The sequence below is a fragment of the Aythya marila genome (genome assembly GCF_965140915.1).
Source record: "Aythya marila genome assembly, chromosome: 6".
Classification (NCBI taxonomy): Eukaryota; Metazoa; Chordata; class Aves; order Anseriformes; family Anatidae; genus Aythya; species Aythya marila.
The window spans coordinates 15,598,472-15,617,251 of NC_139047.1; the positions used below are offsets into that span (position 1 = coordinate 15,598,472).

Consider the following 18,780-nt stretch of genomic DNA (forward strand, 5'->3'; position numbering starts at 1 on the left):
GAGGAAGCATACAAGAGTTTAAGAAGCACAACATCTTTGTGCTACATCCAAGTAGATGTCATCTGTGCAAAATAGGGAATAAAATATTTTGACAGTTGCTTCAATCATAATGCCAAAACATTAAACGTTTCCAACAGTGTGCAAGCTGGCTGGTAGTAACCTAGATTTCTCTCCAAATTAAAGCACAGTCCTAGAGAGGAAATGAGCTGAAAAAATATCATGTACATGTCTTCACCTGATCACATAAATCGCTTGTTTGAAATTATAGAAAAGTCAATGGCATTCTGCCCATGAAAGAGTCACAAGGCTGTGTATGTATGCACGTAAATATAGTAACTAAGGACTGATGTTCTTGCTCTTTTTAATTACACTGTATCTTTCACCAAAAGGAGTTCTTTCCAAGATGGAATGGAGACAAATATTAAACAACCAGTGGATCCCATACAACTACGTTTCTGCTAAACCCTTCCTCTGCATATGTTGTTTAAAGATTTCAAAGGATATATTGTTTCTAACTGTAATAGCATGCAGAGGACTGAGAATATGTATCAGATATCTCAATGAAATCAACTCACCCTATAATAAATGTTCTTTTATCAGTGGAACTTTTAAGTATGGCTTATAAGATTTCCTGTTTAAAAAGCCATTCTGTAAAAATGAAAGTAGAATTCAGTGCCTTCTGATCTTAATATCTCAGCAAAGTTGCCTAAGGTGTTGGGTGGTTCTTGCTTTCCTTCTTGATTGTCAGCCTGTAGAAATAAATTGAACTTTGTTATATATGAGATGGGCTTTTTTTCCCTGATGCATATAACATGACTTAAGTAAATAAATACACAATTTTCTTAAAACTTTTCTAAATAATACACAAGGCAGAACAGAAATCTGTGCATCTGTTCTGTCATATGGTTTTCTTACAAAACAGTAGAAAGCTTTGTTTACAAACAGATAAAGAAAAAAACTGCCAACCTTTTGCCAATGAGTAGCACAGATATTGCTCCAAATGATCCCATGGAATTTATCAGTTATGAAACACGTTAATTTTGTCTTTGTTTCTTGGTTTGTTTGCTTTTTTGCTTATCTTTTTATAAATTGTTGATGCCCAAGCTGCTGATAAAAGGTATGAAAAACTTGATGGGGCACATGCATCTATTAAATTCTAAGGAGTGTCTCTGTGCAATATTTGTCCCCACTATTAAGATTTTAATTATTATTTTGTGAAAGGAAATGGAATAGTTAGACATCAGTAAATATATTCTTGGTGTCTCATGCGTTGTTGGTAGGACGTTTTCTCAGGTGAAGAGCTAAGTATTTTTTTTATATGCCTTCCTTGTTTAGCATATGTAAACATGCATATGAAATTGAAAAAAAATTAGGGAAAACTTGGTAGGTATGAGCTCTAAAGTAATGTCCGTAAATCTTCTTCTTAGATATTTCCAAGGATATGATAAGCGACAACTATCAACATGAAATTATTGTATATGGATCCTGATAACTATTCCACACCCTTTCAAATCTAGTCACAGTTCTCAGTAAGTTGTTCACGCATTAAATAAATAGAGTAGTTTGAAAAGTTGCTTAGTGCCTTAGTTATCTTTTCTATGGTGGGAGCAACTGACAGTACCTTTTTCACTAGTAAGTAAAGCTATTTTCTTCAAGCAAAATTAGTTCTTGTTGAAAAGGATTAATAGATCTTGCATAAATATGTACAATATCTCAGATAAGAGATGTTAGCATTTGAAAATGTAGCAGCTTTTGAGAAGCCAGCTGCAGTACACAAACATGGTTCTTAATATTATGCAGTTTATAGTGTGTATTTAAGGTTCCCTATGTTTCATTACAAAGCACTGTTTATAGGATGTACTGGGGAAAGGGGGTTGATGAGGGTAGTGGAATTTTTGTGTGTTGATTTCAGGTGAGAATTTAATGGTTTAATGGTTACAAATTTTTTAGTCATTTCTAAGATTAAAGAAGGAAGGACTGTGAGGGGGAGGAACTGAAACCAATAGTTTTTTCAGAAGTAGGCTTTAGAAAATTGGAAATTCATCAAGGACATAAGATATAACTACATTTCTAGTTGTGTTTTACCAGTCCTGTAAGGATTTAGGACAGCTTCTTATAGGTGAGAAATTTTATTTAAAATAACCAAATGATTTTTTTCATGGCACATTTGGTTTTCTATAATCAGTTTGGAGGCAGAATGACATGAAAATAGTATACAGAAGGAGGTATAAAACACATCGTGTAGGAAAGGACAAAAATTATGAAAGAACCAAAGGAAAACAGAAGTAGAGAAGGAAATGAGAGAGATACTGGTTCTTTCCATGCAGTTTGCAAATTAACCTGTAGACAAATGAACAGAACCCTAGGAAAGAAAGCAGGGTTTATGTCATATTGGCTTTGCAGCTACAGCACATAGCAAACCACTGCTGATTAAGAAATTATGAAGAAAAGTTTGTGGGTTTTTGTTGTTGTTGTTGTTTTAAAGCAAATTAGGAATTTTCATTTCATTAAAACTGAAGTACATTGAAAACTTGCCCAAGCAGCTGTTTGAAGCTTTCAATATTTTAGAAAGAAAGATTTGTTTCTAAGCTCTATTATTATTATGTCTAGTATTGAGCTTTCAAGCTATCTTCATGTGGGCATACTCAAGTAATTGTTTCTTTTGTGTAGCTATGCTCATCAAGTCAATGGGATTGTTAGAGCTGAACAAGGTGAATCACATACAAAGTGGTTGTTGGTATCAATACCACAATGTTTCATTATTATGTTACATTACCTGCTATTTCTCAAGTGTATTGCTGGCTTACAGTATAATATATATCCTGTAGTAACATTGACGATAAATAGTTTCTACTTAAAGTAATAGCAGCTTGAAGCAAATGCTGAAACTTGAATAATAATCCCCAGTTTTTCTGTCTGCCTGAAAAAAAATATCTTTGTTGTTATCTTGATCTATTTTTTCCTTGATCCTGAAGCAAAGAAATAATGTCATGTTTTTGCTAGCAATGTCTTTGCTACACAGTGTGAACACTGAACTTGTCCTTCTCCTTTGTATTGTAGATACAATATGTGACACTAAGCATGCAGAAATCACACTGGGCTGACTGTCTATTAAAGCATGGGATGTAAATTATTCCTATTTCCTTAAGAGCATGAAAGAAATATTTCACTGATTTCATTTCTGAATCCACCAGCAAAAGAAAAAGTTGAGGAAGTAAAAACTTTTATTCGGATGCAGGTAGATTGCAGGTAGATTTAGTAGTGATCAAAGGCGATGTAAACCTTCTGGGAAAGAAAAAAGGGGGGGGGGGGAGGACTTGTATTAAAAATCCAAAATATTCTGTTTATATATTTGAATACAGCAGAATGTTTTTTCTTGTAAATTTCTATTTTTAGCAATTGTTGCTGACTTGATTGAAATTGCAAAAATTGAACTTCTGGCTATCTCATCTTCAAAAGTGACAGCTTTCACGTTTCTCTCATTTAGAAATTATCACAATTTCATAAAAGTTTTCATTGTTTATTTGACTTAGACATCATCAATAAGCTGCCTTTTTTCTTTTTTCTTTTTTTAATTGCTAAATTTGCAGATTTTAGACAGTGTGTTTTCTCCAAGTTGATTTTTTTACTGAATATTTGAATGTTAAAGTACAGAAAAAATTGCTATTTGCTATTTTAGCAAGTCTCTATTTAGAATCAGACCTTTACACAGATTTCTTCAGACATTCTGTATCCTTTAGTAGAAGATAAGTTTTCCTCTCTGCTAATAAGGTGCATTTGTTATCATGCTAAGTCTTATGCAGAAAAATTAGGTTCTCTGACATCTACTTGCACCAGAAATCAAATATGAAGCATAGTACTCTGACTTTCAACTTCTGCAAGACTCTAGATGGTACCAGTATAAGAGACTATTCCAGTTTCTGTTGCTGCTGTTACTGCTGCATGCTAGGTGTAGCGGTAAAGTTGATGTTATGGGATGGATAATTTAAAGGGCAGAGACCACCATAGCACAGATGGATAAACTGAAGGGCAGAGTACTGAAGTAAAAGTACAGAGTACTTCAGTACAGGCAGCAGTATGACCTTTCTTGTATATTTCAGATCTGTTAGCCATAGTGTAACACCCCTCACAAGAACTATAGTAGTGGTGATCTCTCTTGGCAGTTTCTGGAGCTCTTGCTGAAAGTTCCTTCAGATTGTTTTCAAACACAACTTCAGCTGGTATTACAAAACTCCAACCTGCATTTAATTTTCTAAGTATTCTTTTTAAACTGCCTTTCCCAGTTGTACTTTTCTTAATGTTTGGCGTTTGGCACTACTAGAGCCTTTTGGTTGAGAGATGGAATTGGTACTATGAAGCTGTTGGTCTCCTTCCTCCCTTAGAGGGAGCAAACCTATTATAAGGACAGCTCTCAGGGATGTGCTCAGGGGATCATTTTCAGTGCAGATCTTGGTAACAGCACACAGCCCCTTACCAAAAAGGCTAAGCACAAGCTTGACTTTAACCACATAAATAGTCTTATGAGACAATTATGTGCTTAAAGAGTTTGCTGCATATGAGTTAGAAATATTAAATTTTATAGGGAAAGAAATGGATCTTTGAATAAGACAACAATGGGAACAGGCAGATGTGGAGCTGTGGTGATAAAACTCCCTGCTACAGACAAGAACACTCTTCTAATTCTGACCACTATTTCTGAGGGAACCAACCTAACAGTACAATTAGCTGCACAGACTGGAGAAGCTGCAGCAGTGGAAGTTTGCAACCTAATATGCTAGTCCATGAATGATTAAATCTTCAGAATGCACAAGGCCACCACAGGTCTACAAAAAAAATGTTAGATTTAAAATCTACTTTTTAAGCAATTACAGTAGTTATCTATGTTAAATTATGCTCACTAAGTTTTTACTTCTGCACTCTGCGTACTAGTGTTTAAGCTCAACTGCTTGGAATATCCAACAGAAAAAATCATAAAGGAAACAAAAAGAATCAGTAGTCAAATCTATACATCCACAAATACAATTTTACAATTTACTGCTATGGGGAAAAAACAAACATACATACATTTTAACAGTATATTCTAATAGCATATGGCCACATGTCTGAGATCAGTTTACTTATTTAGTCTGGTGATTGACAGATGCATTTGGTAGCTTCTTGTACATTTTATAAGGCAAGAAAGTAAGGCTAAATCTCGCTGATATGACTACTGCTGACTTGCCTATGTCCTCTGCTAAAGTTCTTATTAATTTTTCCTCTTTTGCTTCTAACTTAGGAAATCTGCAATGGCTTCTAAATTGTATATTATAAACCAAACTGGATTATAAACCAAAATCTTTGGAACAGATGCTGTTTTCTCAGTGAATCCCTTCTGTGCTTCTAAAATTAGTATTGTCAATCAAACCAACAGGTGGTGTATGGTTACATAGAGTGGGTCCCCTCTCACAGGATACTTTCTTTTAGGAAACCAATCAGAATTGTCACTGGTATGGTGATGTAGACCTGTCAGCAGAGCTGGGGTATATAAAGTAAAACAACCATGTTAGCACTTCTGAGCAGTCGTGCATTCCCCACCTCGCCTCGGGTGTAGGGATTGCAAAAACAAAACTACACTGTCAAGACTGTGTAGTTTTGTTTTTATGGTTAGAGGCTCTAAAATTCTCATGCTGGGATTGTCTAAAAAAACCTTACTCTGGATAAGGACGTCGTTCAAGAAGATTTCGTTGGGCTTAGCCCACTCCTACAGGCACTTTGAGAGATCAGGTTAGTAACACATTTCTCCTAATGTAACAAATATTTTATCAGTCAATAAGCCTAATGTGGTCTATTATCTATGTTTGCTCTTATGGGGTATAGACTTCAGACTATGGACATGGATCAAATAAATTGTCTAAAAAGATTATGTTTTAAATTTCAGGGGGTAAATTTTGATAATGCTCAGTAAAAAGGTTTTTACAGTATATTGTTAAAGTTGGTTTAAATTAAGGTTTGAAAACTGCATGGAAACATCTGCTTAAATTAAAAACTCCTTTCTGGTCTGAGTGTTCAAGGTTATGCCATCAAGAGATAAACTGAGAAGCTCCAAGAATAGCTCTGATAAAATGCATATGGTATCAGCTAAGCACTGATGACTTTTTAAGGGAATCAACTGCTAAGGTATCAATTACATGGCAGCTCTGGAACACTTGTCTGTTGTCATTCATATCTGGGAAGGTTATTTCTGGAACATGACATTTCAGATGCATACTTTCAATCCTAATTGTATGAAAAGCCTTATAAGATCAGATCTTCATCACCAAAATTTGCCTAGACAATGAAATACATAAATTTTATGTGAACTCAATGACAATTATGCTTAAATGATTTCTAATCTATTCTAATGTCTTCAAATTTATGTATAAGCTTTCATAATGTTTATTTATATTGTAAGCCAATTTCCATGTATTTTAGCTGAGGTTCAAAACCTACAGTTGTAACTGAAGTAGATCTCAGTGAATTATATGTGAGAGGTATTTTTTTTTTCACCTTCCTTTCAGAAAACTGCTGTTGTGCTAGGACAAACTGTTGGCCATTTCTGTCTAATTTGAACACATTTTCTCCCATGAAGCTGAGAAGTTTGATAGGAGTCTGTTTTCTGTCAAGCTTGAACAAGCATCCAGATAACTAGTAGGGGCAATAAAAAGCAGGTCTAAATCCCAAAATTATATCCACTGATTTCAGTGAGAGAACTTGTCATGAAGAATTTTCACACCTTTGAAAAGCAGCATAAATGTGGCTTGTTGTGAAAGGAACTTCACCTTCTCATTAATCTTGAAATCTGGAACTGTCACAGAATCAGGCAGAAAAGTCAAAGTAAACACCAGTAAATGTGTGGGATTAATTTGAAAAGATAATGAGGTTAATCCTTTTTAGTAAAACACGATATGCTCAGAGGAGTATTTTTTTTTTTAATGAGAAAAAAAGTAACTTAGATACATGATATTATTAAGATACTAGCTAAGTTTTAAAAAACTGAAAATTTAAAACCTTGAGTTTAATATCACTGAATAAATATATTCGTGCAAATGTAAAATACTTCTGATAGAAACTTTTTTCAGTAGCAGTATGCTATTTCAAAGTAGGATCTAGTGGCATAAGAGAAGGCAAACTATTTTTCTTTCAGATTTCACATAGCTCTGCAGTTGTTCAAACCATCAGTGTCAGTGGCTACCTTATACCCTAGCTCACATTTCGAAGGTGGTTGTCTCCCCATATTCAAAATTCCACTGAGATACTCTCTAAGAAAGAATAGTTTTATCTGTATCTGTAATGCCAGTATGGTTCTGTGTAAAATGAAATTATTAATTCCTTACAGGCTGCATTTCAAAGAGAGCCTGCTGGCAACTTTTAATTATTAAAAGCCAAAATAGATTTTAGACCTTCACATGTTAAGTTGCTGCTTACTGACCTAGTTCTCTTCCCACTGCAGAATGCAAATAATTTACACTAACAAAATATTTTCAGATCATATCACAGAACTTTTACATAGAGATTGTTTTCTCTTTTGATAAAGGAGAATAATGGAGAAATAGAGACTAGATGACCTTCACAAGGTCACACAATGATTCAGGCAGAACTTCTGCAACACATATGTAATGCCAATTCACAGCTTTACTAAATATAAGTTTCACATCCAGCTCAGCTAAGCGTGCCCTAAGATTAACTTGCTATACAACTTTTCAAAACCTACATTTTCCCCTTTCACCAGGTCAATGTGATTTAAAACTCTTAAGAGTGATATATTATGAGTACAGACATTCCTAATATCTAGCCAGAAGAATGTGTGCATAGTAGTAATATGACCAGTAATATCTAATTATGTTTTTGTTGCTTTCAGAGTGCCTGTAAAGATGACGACAAAAGCACCAACATTTACGCAGCCGTTACAAAGTGTTGTGGCACTGGAGGGTAGTGCTGCAACCTTTGAGGCTCATATTAGTGGTAAGGTTTTGCTTCATTCTTGCAAGATTAATTTTTATTATTATTGTGATTGATAACATTTATGCTGTGGAAGACAAATGAAAACACTTATCATAGCTCATAATCTGAATGGGTAAAGATCAGCTGAAATATGTTGAAATATGAATGCATCCCCTCAGAGGTTGTGAGGTGCTGTCAGGTTTCCACAAACATACTGTACAAAATTACAATGGTTTCCAGTCAATAGCCAATCATCCTGCCAATGAGGCTGGTATTCCAAGTTCTCATGTATGTTACAGTTGTCAAAACTGGGGGAAAATAGCATAAAAAATGTATATACAGAAAAATGGATACTGTTCAAATCAGGGCCATTCATATCAGTGCAGAGAGTAGTCTTATTTGGGTGATAATGAGAAACCAGGGTGCAAAAGTGAGGGCAAGTGCCAGTTCTTCATTGACCTAGTGCTAAGCCTCATTTTGGTTAAGGCATGCTTCTCCTTCTGTGTCCTTAAATTTAGTTAATTTCAGAGTTCTGACAGGTTAGAAGCACAAAATCTAGGTTCACATGGCCAATGAAGAGAGTAGCAAACTCTAATTTGCTAGGCAGTAGAGTTTTATATTGATCATGATAGTACAATGCTGGATTAATATTATCTAAGTTGTTATCGCAATTTGAAGATGCACCATCACTTTATAGGATAATTCTTTTTGCCAATCCCCACAAAATGAAAACACCTTAGCATGTGGAAAAAACAAACAAACATGCAAACCCTGAGACAACATTACCAGATAACCAACACGGTGTTCTAAGTGTGTCTCTGACCTCAGCAATGACTAAGTAAAAAAGGCACATGTTCTTGCTGGGGAATTATACTGTCTTACATTAGCAATGTGATGATCCACATACCATAAAACACTCTTCTGAGTCTGGAACTACACAGATGCTCTGTGACAGGTGCAAACACATGATCTGTCCAAACTATAAACCACTGACATCTATGGTCCACTATGATTCATCACTTGGACCCTTTGGCCAGCACTGGTTCGCACAAGGTGTTTGAACACCTACATTTTCTGAAGACTAAATCTTTGATATTTTTTCATGTCATTTTTTTGCTGTTTGGTCCTCTATCCTTCAGTTAATTGTCTCTCTTGTTGTCTGTACATTTATATGAAAAAGTTTTATCAAATAAATCCATTGTCCATTACAAACAAATACATAAATATGCCATCAGAAACAGTTAGGATGCTAATATTATGGCTCAATGTGTGATTTCAGCTCTTTTCATTTGTGTAATATCATGGAGTACTTAGGGAACTTGATTTTCCTACAGAAGATACTGTATTTTTTCTAACTGTATATACCATATTTACCATATTTTTCTTTTAGTTCCAAATCTCACGTGAGGATATCTCTTATTAGCTCTTACGCACACTGTGGGATTTTGGAATACTTCTGCACAAACAGCATTTACCAAGATTGACGAATTGGACAGTGGTTTAGTTTCTAATGCATAAAAAGTGACAGTTTTCTTTCTTTAACTAATTGCATTAATAATGGGCTACACAGCTTTATTTCTGCTGCATTATTCTGTCCTTCCCATAAGTCATGAATTATTATGAACTTGAAATTCAAACTTTTGGTTTATCTCTGATGACTCATATATAACGGGCAATGTTAAGTATTAATACAGAGCTGCCGTTTGAATGTGGAAAGCCCGGTTAATCTAGGAGTACCATGAAGAGTTTAGCAACTGCCTGAGATGCAGTTTTATGGTCTGTAAGGTGAAACTGTACTGTATTGTATCAGATTGTGCATTAAGTGCCATATTGCAGAATATTGATACCTGATAAAAATACCCAGTCTTTCTCTGTGCACTCAAAAAGTACAGCACCCTCAAGCCCCTTGATTCAGAAGCAGTAAATGCTGGAGCAGCTGGTGCATAATCATAGGGATAGCTCTACTAGGTGAGCAGTGGCTGAGGGGAAATGAGACAGCATGTCACTGTCAAGAAGGTCTGCAGTGCAGCAGGTGTTAGAACTGTGCCCATCCTCATGTCTTCATAGTACTGATCAAGAAGTTCTGCTTATTTGTTTGTTTTGTTTTTGCTGTTTAAAGAATTGAGTACTTTTCTTGACTTTCTTTGAACCAATATATTGTTGTATTACCCAATGCAAGCAATCTTTACATTCGACATATTGTTGAAAGCAGTACATATATATGTAGGTTACAGGTTGGCAATTCCCATCACTTACATCATTGTCAGGACAATTTAATAGAATTAAACTTCTTAAACAGTAAAGCTGAGACACTTCATGCTCATATTCTTCTCTTTAGCAATAAATCTCAAAAAACTTAAGTTGTAGTGTAATATGGTATGTACAAAAGTAAATCCCTATTCCATATAAACCAGGCAAAAATAGCAATAATCTGAAGTTGATTGTATCTTTTAGTACCCAAGCTTTGTGGCATTGAACTCAGGTTCAGAGTTTCAAAATAGCTTCTAAATTTGGATCCCTTGAATATGACACTTTGAGAAATCAAAATTGCCTTGTTTTTAAAAAATATTTCCCTTGTTTGATTTACCACACAAACCCCTGTGTTCACTAATCATGATGTCGCATAAAGAAAATAAAAGATATTGGCAATATTTCAAGAAATTCACTACCTTAATTTCTAATCTCCTCTAATATTAGCTGCATTTTCTCATTCAGTGTATGTGAATTTATATTTTACATGTGTGTAAAAATGTTTTTTTACACAAGTAAAACTTTCATCAAGTAAAACTAATCATCTAGTGTGACTACAGTCCTTCCTCAACAGGATTGCCAGAAACTGCAGTCCACTCTTTATTCAAGCAGTTTCCTGAATGCAGTTGCCAGTGCCCTTATCCTAATGTTCTATGTATTTTAAAGTCTTTTCTAAAAAAGAATTTCCTTTACTATTGTGTCACTGGATCATAGATCTGTGCCTATGCCATTGCTGTAACTGTGTATGCATGATCAAGTATTTTGGTGGGTTTGGATGTACGGTATTTCATAGAATCTTAATCTCATTTTCTCTTAGGTTTCCCAGTTCCTGAGGTGAGCTGGTATCGGGATGGCCAGGTTCTCTCTTCTGCAACTCTGCCTGGTGTGCAGATCTCGTTTAGTGATGGCCGCGCTAAACTGGTGATCCCCACCGTGACAGAAGCAAACAGTGGAAGATACACCATACAAGCCACCAATGGATCTGGGCAAGCCACTAGTACTGCTGAGCTACTTGTAACAGGTATCAGGCAGCTAAAAAAAAAAAGATGTTTGTCTCTGCTAGTAATGTGAGAAAGGGAGCAATAGCAGAAGTGTCACAGGTGATGAAAAAGGTTGGATAATCAGCAAATAAATAAAGATTTTTTCCCTCAAGCAGCCTAGACTTCAGCATATATCCTCAACAAAAATTTATAATAGCATCCTTCACATGTTGACTGTATAATCTTCATTTTGTAAACTCTTAATCAGAATTACAAACATCTGTCCTACCCTACTCATCTGACCTGTCATATTGGTTACATTCAAACCAGTCATAGAAGAAGGATAAAGTTCTGCAGAATGGAGCCCTCAATGATATTTAGAACAGTAACTCACTTATAGAGTCAGACACCCTCTGTGGTTATAATCAATGTACTTCTAATTCTGCAAGCATTTCTAATCATGGACATAATCAGAAATGACAGAAATGTTAAACATATGGAAAAAAGTTAAGGGTGCTTGTGCTTTGGAAAATCATTTTCTAATGTTTTGAATATTTGAGAAGGTCTCTGTCAGTACCACATGAAGGAGAAATAGACCGTGTGCGCTTATAGTAAAGAAAATACCTAGCCCTTATAATTCTTTTAAATGTAAACTATTATTTTCTACTTATTTCTTCAATAAAACTGCAGCTGCAACAGCACCACCAAACTTCTCACAACGACTACAGAGCATGACTGCAAGGCAGGGAAGTCAAGTCCGTCTTGACGTGAGAGTGACTGGAATCCCTACACCTGTGGTGAAGTTTTATCGGGATGGAGTAGAAATTCAAAGCTCCCCCGATTTTCAAATTTTACAAGAAGGAGACCTTTACAGCCTAATAATTGCAGAAGCATATCCTGAAGACTCCGGTACCTATTCAGTAAATGCCACAAATAATGTGGGACGTGCTACTTCAACAGCCGAATTGCTGATTCAAGGTAATTAAACTGAGATTACAAGCCATAAAAGTAAGAGTATTTGTTGTTTTAATGGTACAATATGCACCACTACATCAAAGTTAATTTATAACTTCTTTCTCAAGAGTTAATAATTTCTAATAAAAAAGCATTCTCTGGTGAAATTTGCCAAAGGTTGTTGTCTGAGAATTTAAAAGGATCCTTTATCCAACGTAGGTCTTCTATAATCTGAGGGATATAGACAGTAGAGAGAATCAAGTGTAGAATAGTTTCTGTTGTTCTTGCTTTCTTCAGCATATTTATCAAGGTTATATTTTTAATCTGGCTTTGGTAAAATAGACATATTACCCTACATAACTGTACATGGTCTTGTAAATAAGCTAGGTAAAATTGACAAACGTTCTTAGAGGAGAATTATAACACTGAATCATTCTACCCAGAGAAGCCTCTCTTGGATTTCATCTTTGTTAGACTTCCAAATTGCCTGTATAGTCATTTGGGGTCCTGAACTGATTTTGAAGAATCTGCAATAGATGTATTTTTATTTATGTACGTTCTAATGACATAGTAATGCAGAAAGACAAATATTTTGACTCTTGTCACAATTATCATTATGTGGCTATTGCAGGAAAAACAGATGACTGCTTTATTCTTTCTCCATTGTTTATATACATTTTTATATAAGTTAAACTGACCGTTCATTTATTTCTGCAAATATTTATTGTTGCCATATGCAATTCTCCTGACCATATTTTCTCTTCCAAAAGGTGAGGAAGAAGCCGTTCCTGCTAAAAAGACAAAGACAATCGTTTCGACTGCTCAGATTTCACAAACAAGACAAGCCAGAATCGAAAAGGTATACTTTTTAAAAACAAAGGAGGTAAAGCTTAAATATGAATGATTATATCTGCAGTATCTCAGACTTTTTTCTTGGTTTCATTGCAGAAGATTGAAACCCACTTTGATGCCAGATCACTTACAAGTGTTGAAATGGTCATAGAAGGTGCAACAGCCCAACAGCTCCCACACAAAGCACCTCCACGAATGCCTCCCAGACCTACATCAAAATCACCAACCCCACCAATAATTGCTGCAAAAGCTCAAATGGCACGACAGCAATCACCGTCACCTGTAAGACAATCACCATCACCTGTAAGACATGTCAGAGCACCAACACCCTCACCAGTAAGGTAAACCTCATTAATCTTTCAAATAATATTAGGTTTTGAATCAGTTCTACCTACAGCAGAAATGCAGATTGAGAGAAATGAAAATACACTGACTTAATATCAACTATAAATTTATTCTGAGAGATATAAAATGCTGTATTTGACACTGCTACAAAAGAAATATGTACCTCCCTTCTGTAAATTTTCAGTCCCATATGGAAGAAGAAATTTGTTTAGAGAATAAATCCCTTTTGACTATTTTACATACAACTGAAGTAGCACACACAGCTCCAGGCTCATGATGAAAGAAGAAAACAGTTGGGCAGTTGTCCCTTGATGATTATTTTATACAAACAGAGAAAAGAGCAATAATACTGAGTGGCAAACAGAATGGAAGAATATATTTAAAATGTTATATGTACGGGCTCGTAATGACTGCAGAAATCATGTTTGGAATGTAGGCAAGGTGAATGTGGTTATGGAAAATGAAATCTAGCTCTGCTGTATAAAGTGTCTTGAGGAGGAAGGTGCGTGATTTGAAGAGCAGGACCTGTGATCTGGGAGACCTGGGTAGGTCTATGCTGAGAGACAGGTAAAGAGATAATTGTTTCAGAAGTCCTGTAGTCCCAGCATCCCAAAGCAATATCTCCAAGCTCAGCAGAACCCCATCTAAATTGCCAATACTAGATGTGCTGATGAATTTTGCCCCAGCGAGAATAACTTGCAAGTACAGACAAAAATGAATTGATGCTAACAAGGACTAAAACGCTAGGTGAAAGAGTAACTCAATAGTGCCATCTAGAGTGCATGTGGAACTAGAAGTCCCGTTCTGCTATGCTAGTCAAACCACTCGTAGACCAACATTACTTTCGAAAATGAATCTAAAAGTTAATGTGATGCTGCTGCCCCCTACTGCTGTAATAGTGCAACATTAATGAACGTTATTTGGGAAATGAGACATACATGTATCTCCAAAAAAATGTAAGCTAGACAGCCTGTGAAAGCATTTTGTAAAGGCCTTTTATATCATTCCTATTAGGAAAACAAAGACAGGGGACATAGAGACTAATTATATATTTAGATATTTAAATATATGTGCTTGTGCGAAATGCACTTTGACATTTGCCCTTATTTCAACTTGGAAATCTAAGCTACTGAAATGATGTGTTACAGTGATGAGTAGGAAAAGAATACACATTAAGTATAATTTTAAAAATAGATGTATGTAATTTTCAAGTGTAACACCCCAAAAGCTTAATTTATTACACTACATTAATACTACATCTTGTCATTAGGTCCGTTTCTCCTGCTGGAAGGATCTCCACCTCTCCTATTAGACCAGTGAAATCTCCATCTCCAATCCGTAAAGCACAGGTAGTGACAACAGCTGGGGCTGAAGTCCTTCCTCCTTGGAAGCAGGAAGGATACAGTGCAACTACTGAAGCCCAGGTGAAGGAAACCAGATTATCTACAAGTGCTACCCAAATAAGAACAGAAGAAAGATGGGAGGGGAGATACGGGGTCCAAGAACAAGTTACCTTTAGTGGTGCCACCGCTGGTGAGGTTGCAGCTGGTGCTAAAGAGGTAAAGTCTATTTTTGGAAAGAACATTGTGTTTGCTCTGTGTGTGGACTCACTACTGCTGAATCTGAGAGGCTGTGCATAAAGACTTGGGTGTAACTGCTGTTGAGAGATTCCTGCTGCAAATCTTTGTTTGACTGCAAAGTTCTTTCTATGTATTTGTCTTGTGCTTCTCTTGAGTGTATGCAAAACATGAAGAAATGTCTTTTGATGTGACTAATTTAGGTAAGAAAGGACAGTGAAAAAACAGCAGCTGTTGCTACAGTTGTTGCTGCTGTGGATCAAGCCATGGTGAGAGAGCCAGCTCCAAGTGTTGTAGAACAAACTGCTAAAAGGACAGCAGCGACTGCAGTACATGTTCAGGCTGTTCAGGAACAGGTAGAAGTAGAGCACAGACATTCGATGATTTCCCCTTTATCCCTTCATCCAACATGCAAACAAAGCATGCGAAGAATTAACAAGCCATTACCATAAAAGCATGCATACTCATATAGAGCATCTGGACTGTAAAGGAATGCTTATGGATCACTTATTCCATCACTTCCCTTCATAGCAGGATTGAACTAATTATTCTTAAACTTTTTCTAAGTTTAAGAATGCCTTCTATGAAAGTGATCCTGTATTTTCCCTTATCAGTTATTTTCTAACATTTTTCATACCCTGATGAAGTCTTTCTTCTAATGTCTTATTTATACTTTCCCCACTAGAAATAAAATAATTCTCCCTTAGTATTTTCCCTTCACTTGCATTCCTATCTTCTTTTTCCTTCTTTTCATGATCAATTTGTTAAAACCAAAGCCTTAAAATTAATTTTTTGTTTGTCTGTTACTACAAAAATCAGATGAGAAAGGAGGCAACGGTAGTACTTACCAGTGATAGAGCTACAAAACAAACAGTAATATCAAGATCTAGAGAAGGAATTGTTACTTCACAAGAACAAAGGCACATCTCTCATGAAAAGGTGAATACAGATGTTATCCACAATTCTTATACCCTATCTTATTCGAAAAAAATCAAATATGAAGAAGACAAGCCTATGAACAATGAAAATGACATCCAGTGAAATTATTTTCTCCTTTGATATTTTTCCATTCTTCTAGTTTACATTGCTATCGTTCTCTTGCCCCTCCTTGGTGATGCCTTTCCTTTTTCTAAATTTTATTTCCACAGTTAATGTTTAAGAATGTGATATATAACTTTCTGAAAATTTAACTTAGAAAAAAAGCTATTGTTTATGTTAAATTTTCAATGTTTCTGTTTCTAAGCTTGTAGCCTGTTTTGTTTATTGACAGCACAATGGGTCAAAATAAAGAGGAAAAACTCATTCTGCATTGAAATCTGTTTTGACAATATTAACAAGTGATTTGGGATTCAGGTTATTTTAGCATGTGTTTTATAAGATAAATTGATTTGATGGAATAGCAGCTTTTGCAGAGAAATGTTACATTTGCATTCTGAAATGCTGAAATGTGAGGAAGGAACTGTAACCCATGAGTACTGAGAAACAAAAACCCACCTGGACAGAAAATTACATGCTTGTGTTCAGGTTACTTCTGGACTTCTATGCAAAATGAAACTTACCTAAAACTTACTTTAAATATCCTACACTTTTTCAAAGACTATTACGCAGAACAGTTTTTCTCTGATCCAATTTCTTTTATTACTGCTTTCAGTAGCAAAACAAGCATTTTTTCAATGTTTTATGATTTTTATGTTAAATGCATATACATTTTATAAAAAGGTTGTTTATGTTGTTGGCATTGTTTCCAGACTAGATGATTTTGAAATCCAGATTTGGACATTTTTCCTGTCTTTATTTTGTGCTTTTTTGTTTGTTTGTTTGTTTGTTTTTTCTTTTGTATCCTTTTCCACTTTTACAGAAAATCACTTACCTTATATTTTGAACAATATATAATTTTGAATTCCATATTTGTAAACATCCAGGTAAGAAAAGAACCAGAGAAAACTCCAGTACCCACAGTAATAATTGCCACAGACAAAGCCAAAGAACAAGAAAGAATATCAAGAGCTAGAGAAGAAGTATCTTCCAGACATGAGCAAGTGCACATTGCTCATGAAAAGGTGAGTAAAGATGTTATAGATTTTTATACTCTAACAAGTTTATAATACATCATTCCTCATCAGATGTCCTCTGCTTCTTTATGAAGAGGAAATTACAAAGTGAAAACTTATAAAACAACCTATCCAGTATTGCTGCTCCAGATCTACTGAATTCATATCAGCTCTGTCTGCAGAGGAAGAATGTAGCTGTAGGTCCTGTGAGGATTATAGCTTTTATTGCCAATTTCATTTGGTGATTAATGACCTTTGCTTTTCGTCTGAAGGCAGATTTATGAAGATAATTGTAAAGGTCATCCTATCATGATAGGATAATCCTTATTTATATGTGCAGATTGATTTAATGAAGTTCATTAAAAATTCAGTGTGAGGACTGAATGCACCTGCTAGATCATATTCTGGAACTATTGTTCATTGAAGTAACCAATGAAATAGTTCCATCTACTGATGGACATAAATTAAGTCAATAATACTCATTTTTATTCAAACTTTTTCTGCAAAACATAGCAATAATATAGTACAATTGACTAAGAAGTGGGAAGATTCTTCTGTAATTCACACACAGATTAATGCAATATACTAATGGTTTTGAATAGACTTGGTTCAGCTAGCATGTAAGATAGGCTACAACTGGGACTGTACAAAGGAATTATTCCATTTCAGCAGTAATGTTTTCTTATTGATATACATTCTGAAATCTTGTCCCAATTTCATGAAAAACTGTAATTTTGATGACAGACATTATTGATTACTATTATTTTTCTTTACCATAAAAACTAGATAAGAAAGGAAGATGTGAAACCTTCTGTACCTAAGGTAGTAATTACCACTGATAAACCTAAAACACCGGCCATAATATCGAAAAGTAAAGAAGGAATTGCTACCAAACAAGAACAAGTGAGCATAACCCATGAAAAGGTGAATAGCACTATAAAAACCTTATTTGTTTTGTTATCCTCTAGTCTTTGCAAATAGTTTCCTTCCCTAAACAAATACTAACTATACATTTACATCTCATTTTTTTCTAAGATTTATTCCACTTACAAACTTCTGGGATTGCCGTTAATTAGATTATATAATTCCACCTCAAATGTCTTCATTAATAGGATGCCCATAATTATTTTTGACTGACTGACTCCTGAATTTTAACTTCTTTTTTTTTTTTTTTTTAAATCATGACTTTTACTTAAATAGGTGTCAGGGAGTAACAATACTTATCAGTATACATTTAATACAGAGCTGTCTGCACTGCACAAGGTTATAACCCCTTAATTCACCTTCCCTGTTCCCATTCCAAAAATGTTTTTCCATTGTTCAAGTATCTTTCAAGATAACTGAAACTTTTATTTCTGCTGTAATAATTAGATTAAAAAGGAAGCTAAGAAAACTACTGTAGTTCCGAAAATAATTGCCACTGATAAAACCAGTACACCAGTCACAGTGTCCAGAACTAGAGAAGAAATTACAGCCAAGAAAGAACAAATTCATCTAGCTTATGATCAGGTGAATACAGCTGTTGCAGATGTGAAATGCGCTGTTACAACTTGTCTTATCTGCAAAACTCACCTTTTAAGATCTACTTGAGTACAATAGAATGTATTTAAATTAATTCTTGGTAATATGCCTGTTAGGTGGGTTGATGTCAAGTAATAGAATCAGTGTGATTAAATAAGTTTCTAGTGATACCAAGATTGATGCCTCACCTACATTCAGGTGAGGCATCATTCATGACTACATTCAGATATCTCTGTGAAAGCTTACTGACTACCAAAGTCTTTCAAGTAGTGTTTACTTGTCCAAATTTCT

General features: G+C 35.1%; 1 protein-coding gene across 1 annotated transcript in view; it reads left to right on the forward strand.

The window, feature by feature from the left end:
• Window positions 1-5,574: 5,574 nt before the first annotated feature.
• LOC309879566 (titin-like) overlaps window positions 5,575-18,780 on the forward strand; it is a 246,514-nt gene continuing 233,308 nt past the window's right edge. Inside the window, exons 1-11 of the mRNA XM_082763383.1 lie at window positions 5,575-5,763; window positions 7,877-7,980; window positions 11,027-11,230; window positions 11,880-12,167; window positions 12,914-13,002; window positions 13,092-13,336; window positions 14,611-14,899; window positions 15,121-15,273; window positions 15,737-15,856; window positions 16,840-16,977; window positions 17,755-17,892. Coding sequence (XP_082619509.1) covers window positions 7,890-7,980; window positions 11,027-11,230; window positions 11,880-12,167; window positions 12,914-13,002; window positions 13,092-13,336; window positions 14,611-14,899; window positions 15,121-15,273; window positions 15,737-15,856; window positions 16,840-16,977; window positions 17,755-17,892 — 1,755 coding nt within the window. The 5' untranslated portion in view covers window positions 5,575-5,763; window positions 7,877-7,889. The remainder of the gene's footprint in view (window positions 5,764-7,876; window positions 7,981-11,026; window positions 11,231-11,879; window positions 12,168-12,913; window positions 13,003-13,091; window positions 13,337-14,610; window positions 14,900-15,120; window positions 15,274-15,736; window positions 15,857-16,839; window positions 16,978-17,754; window positions 17,893-18,780) is intronic.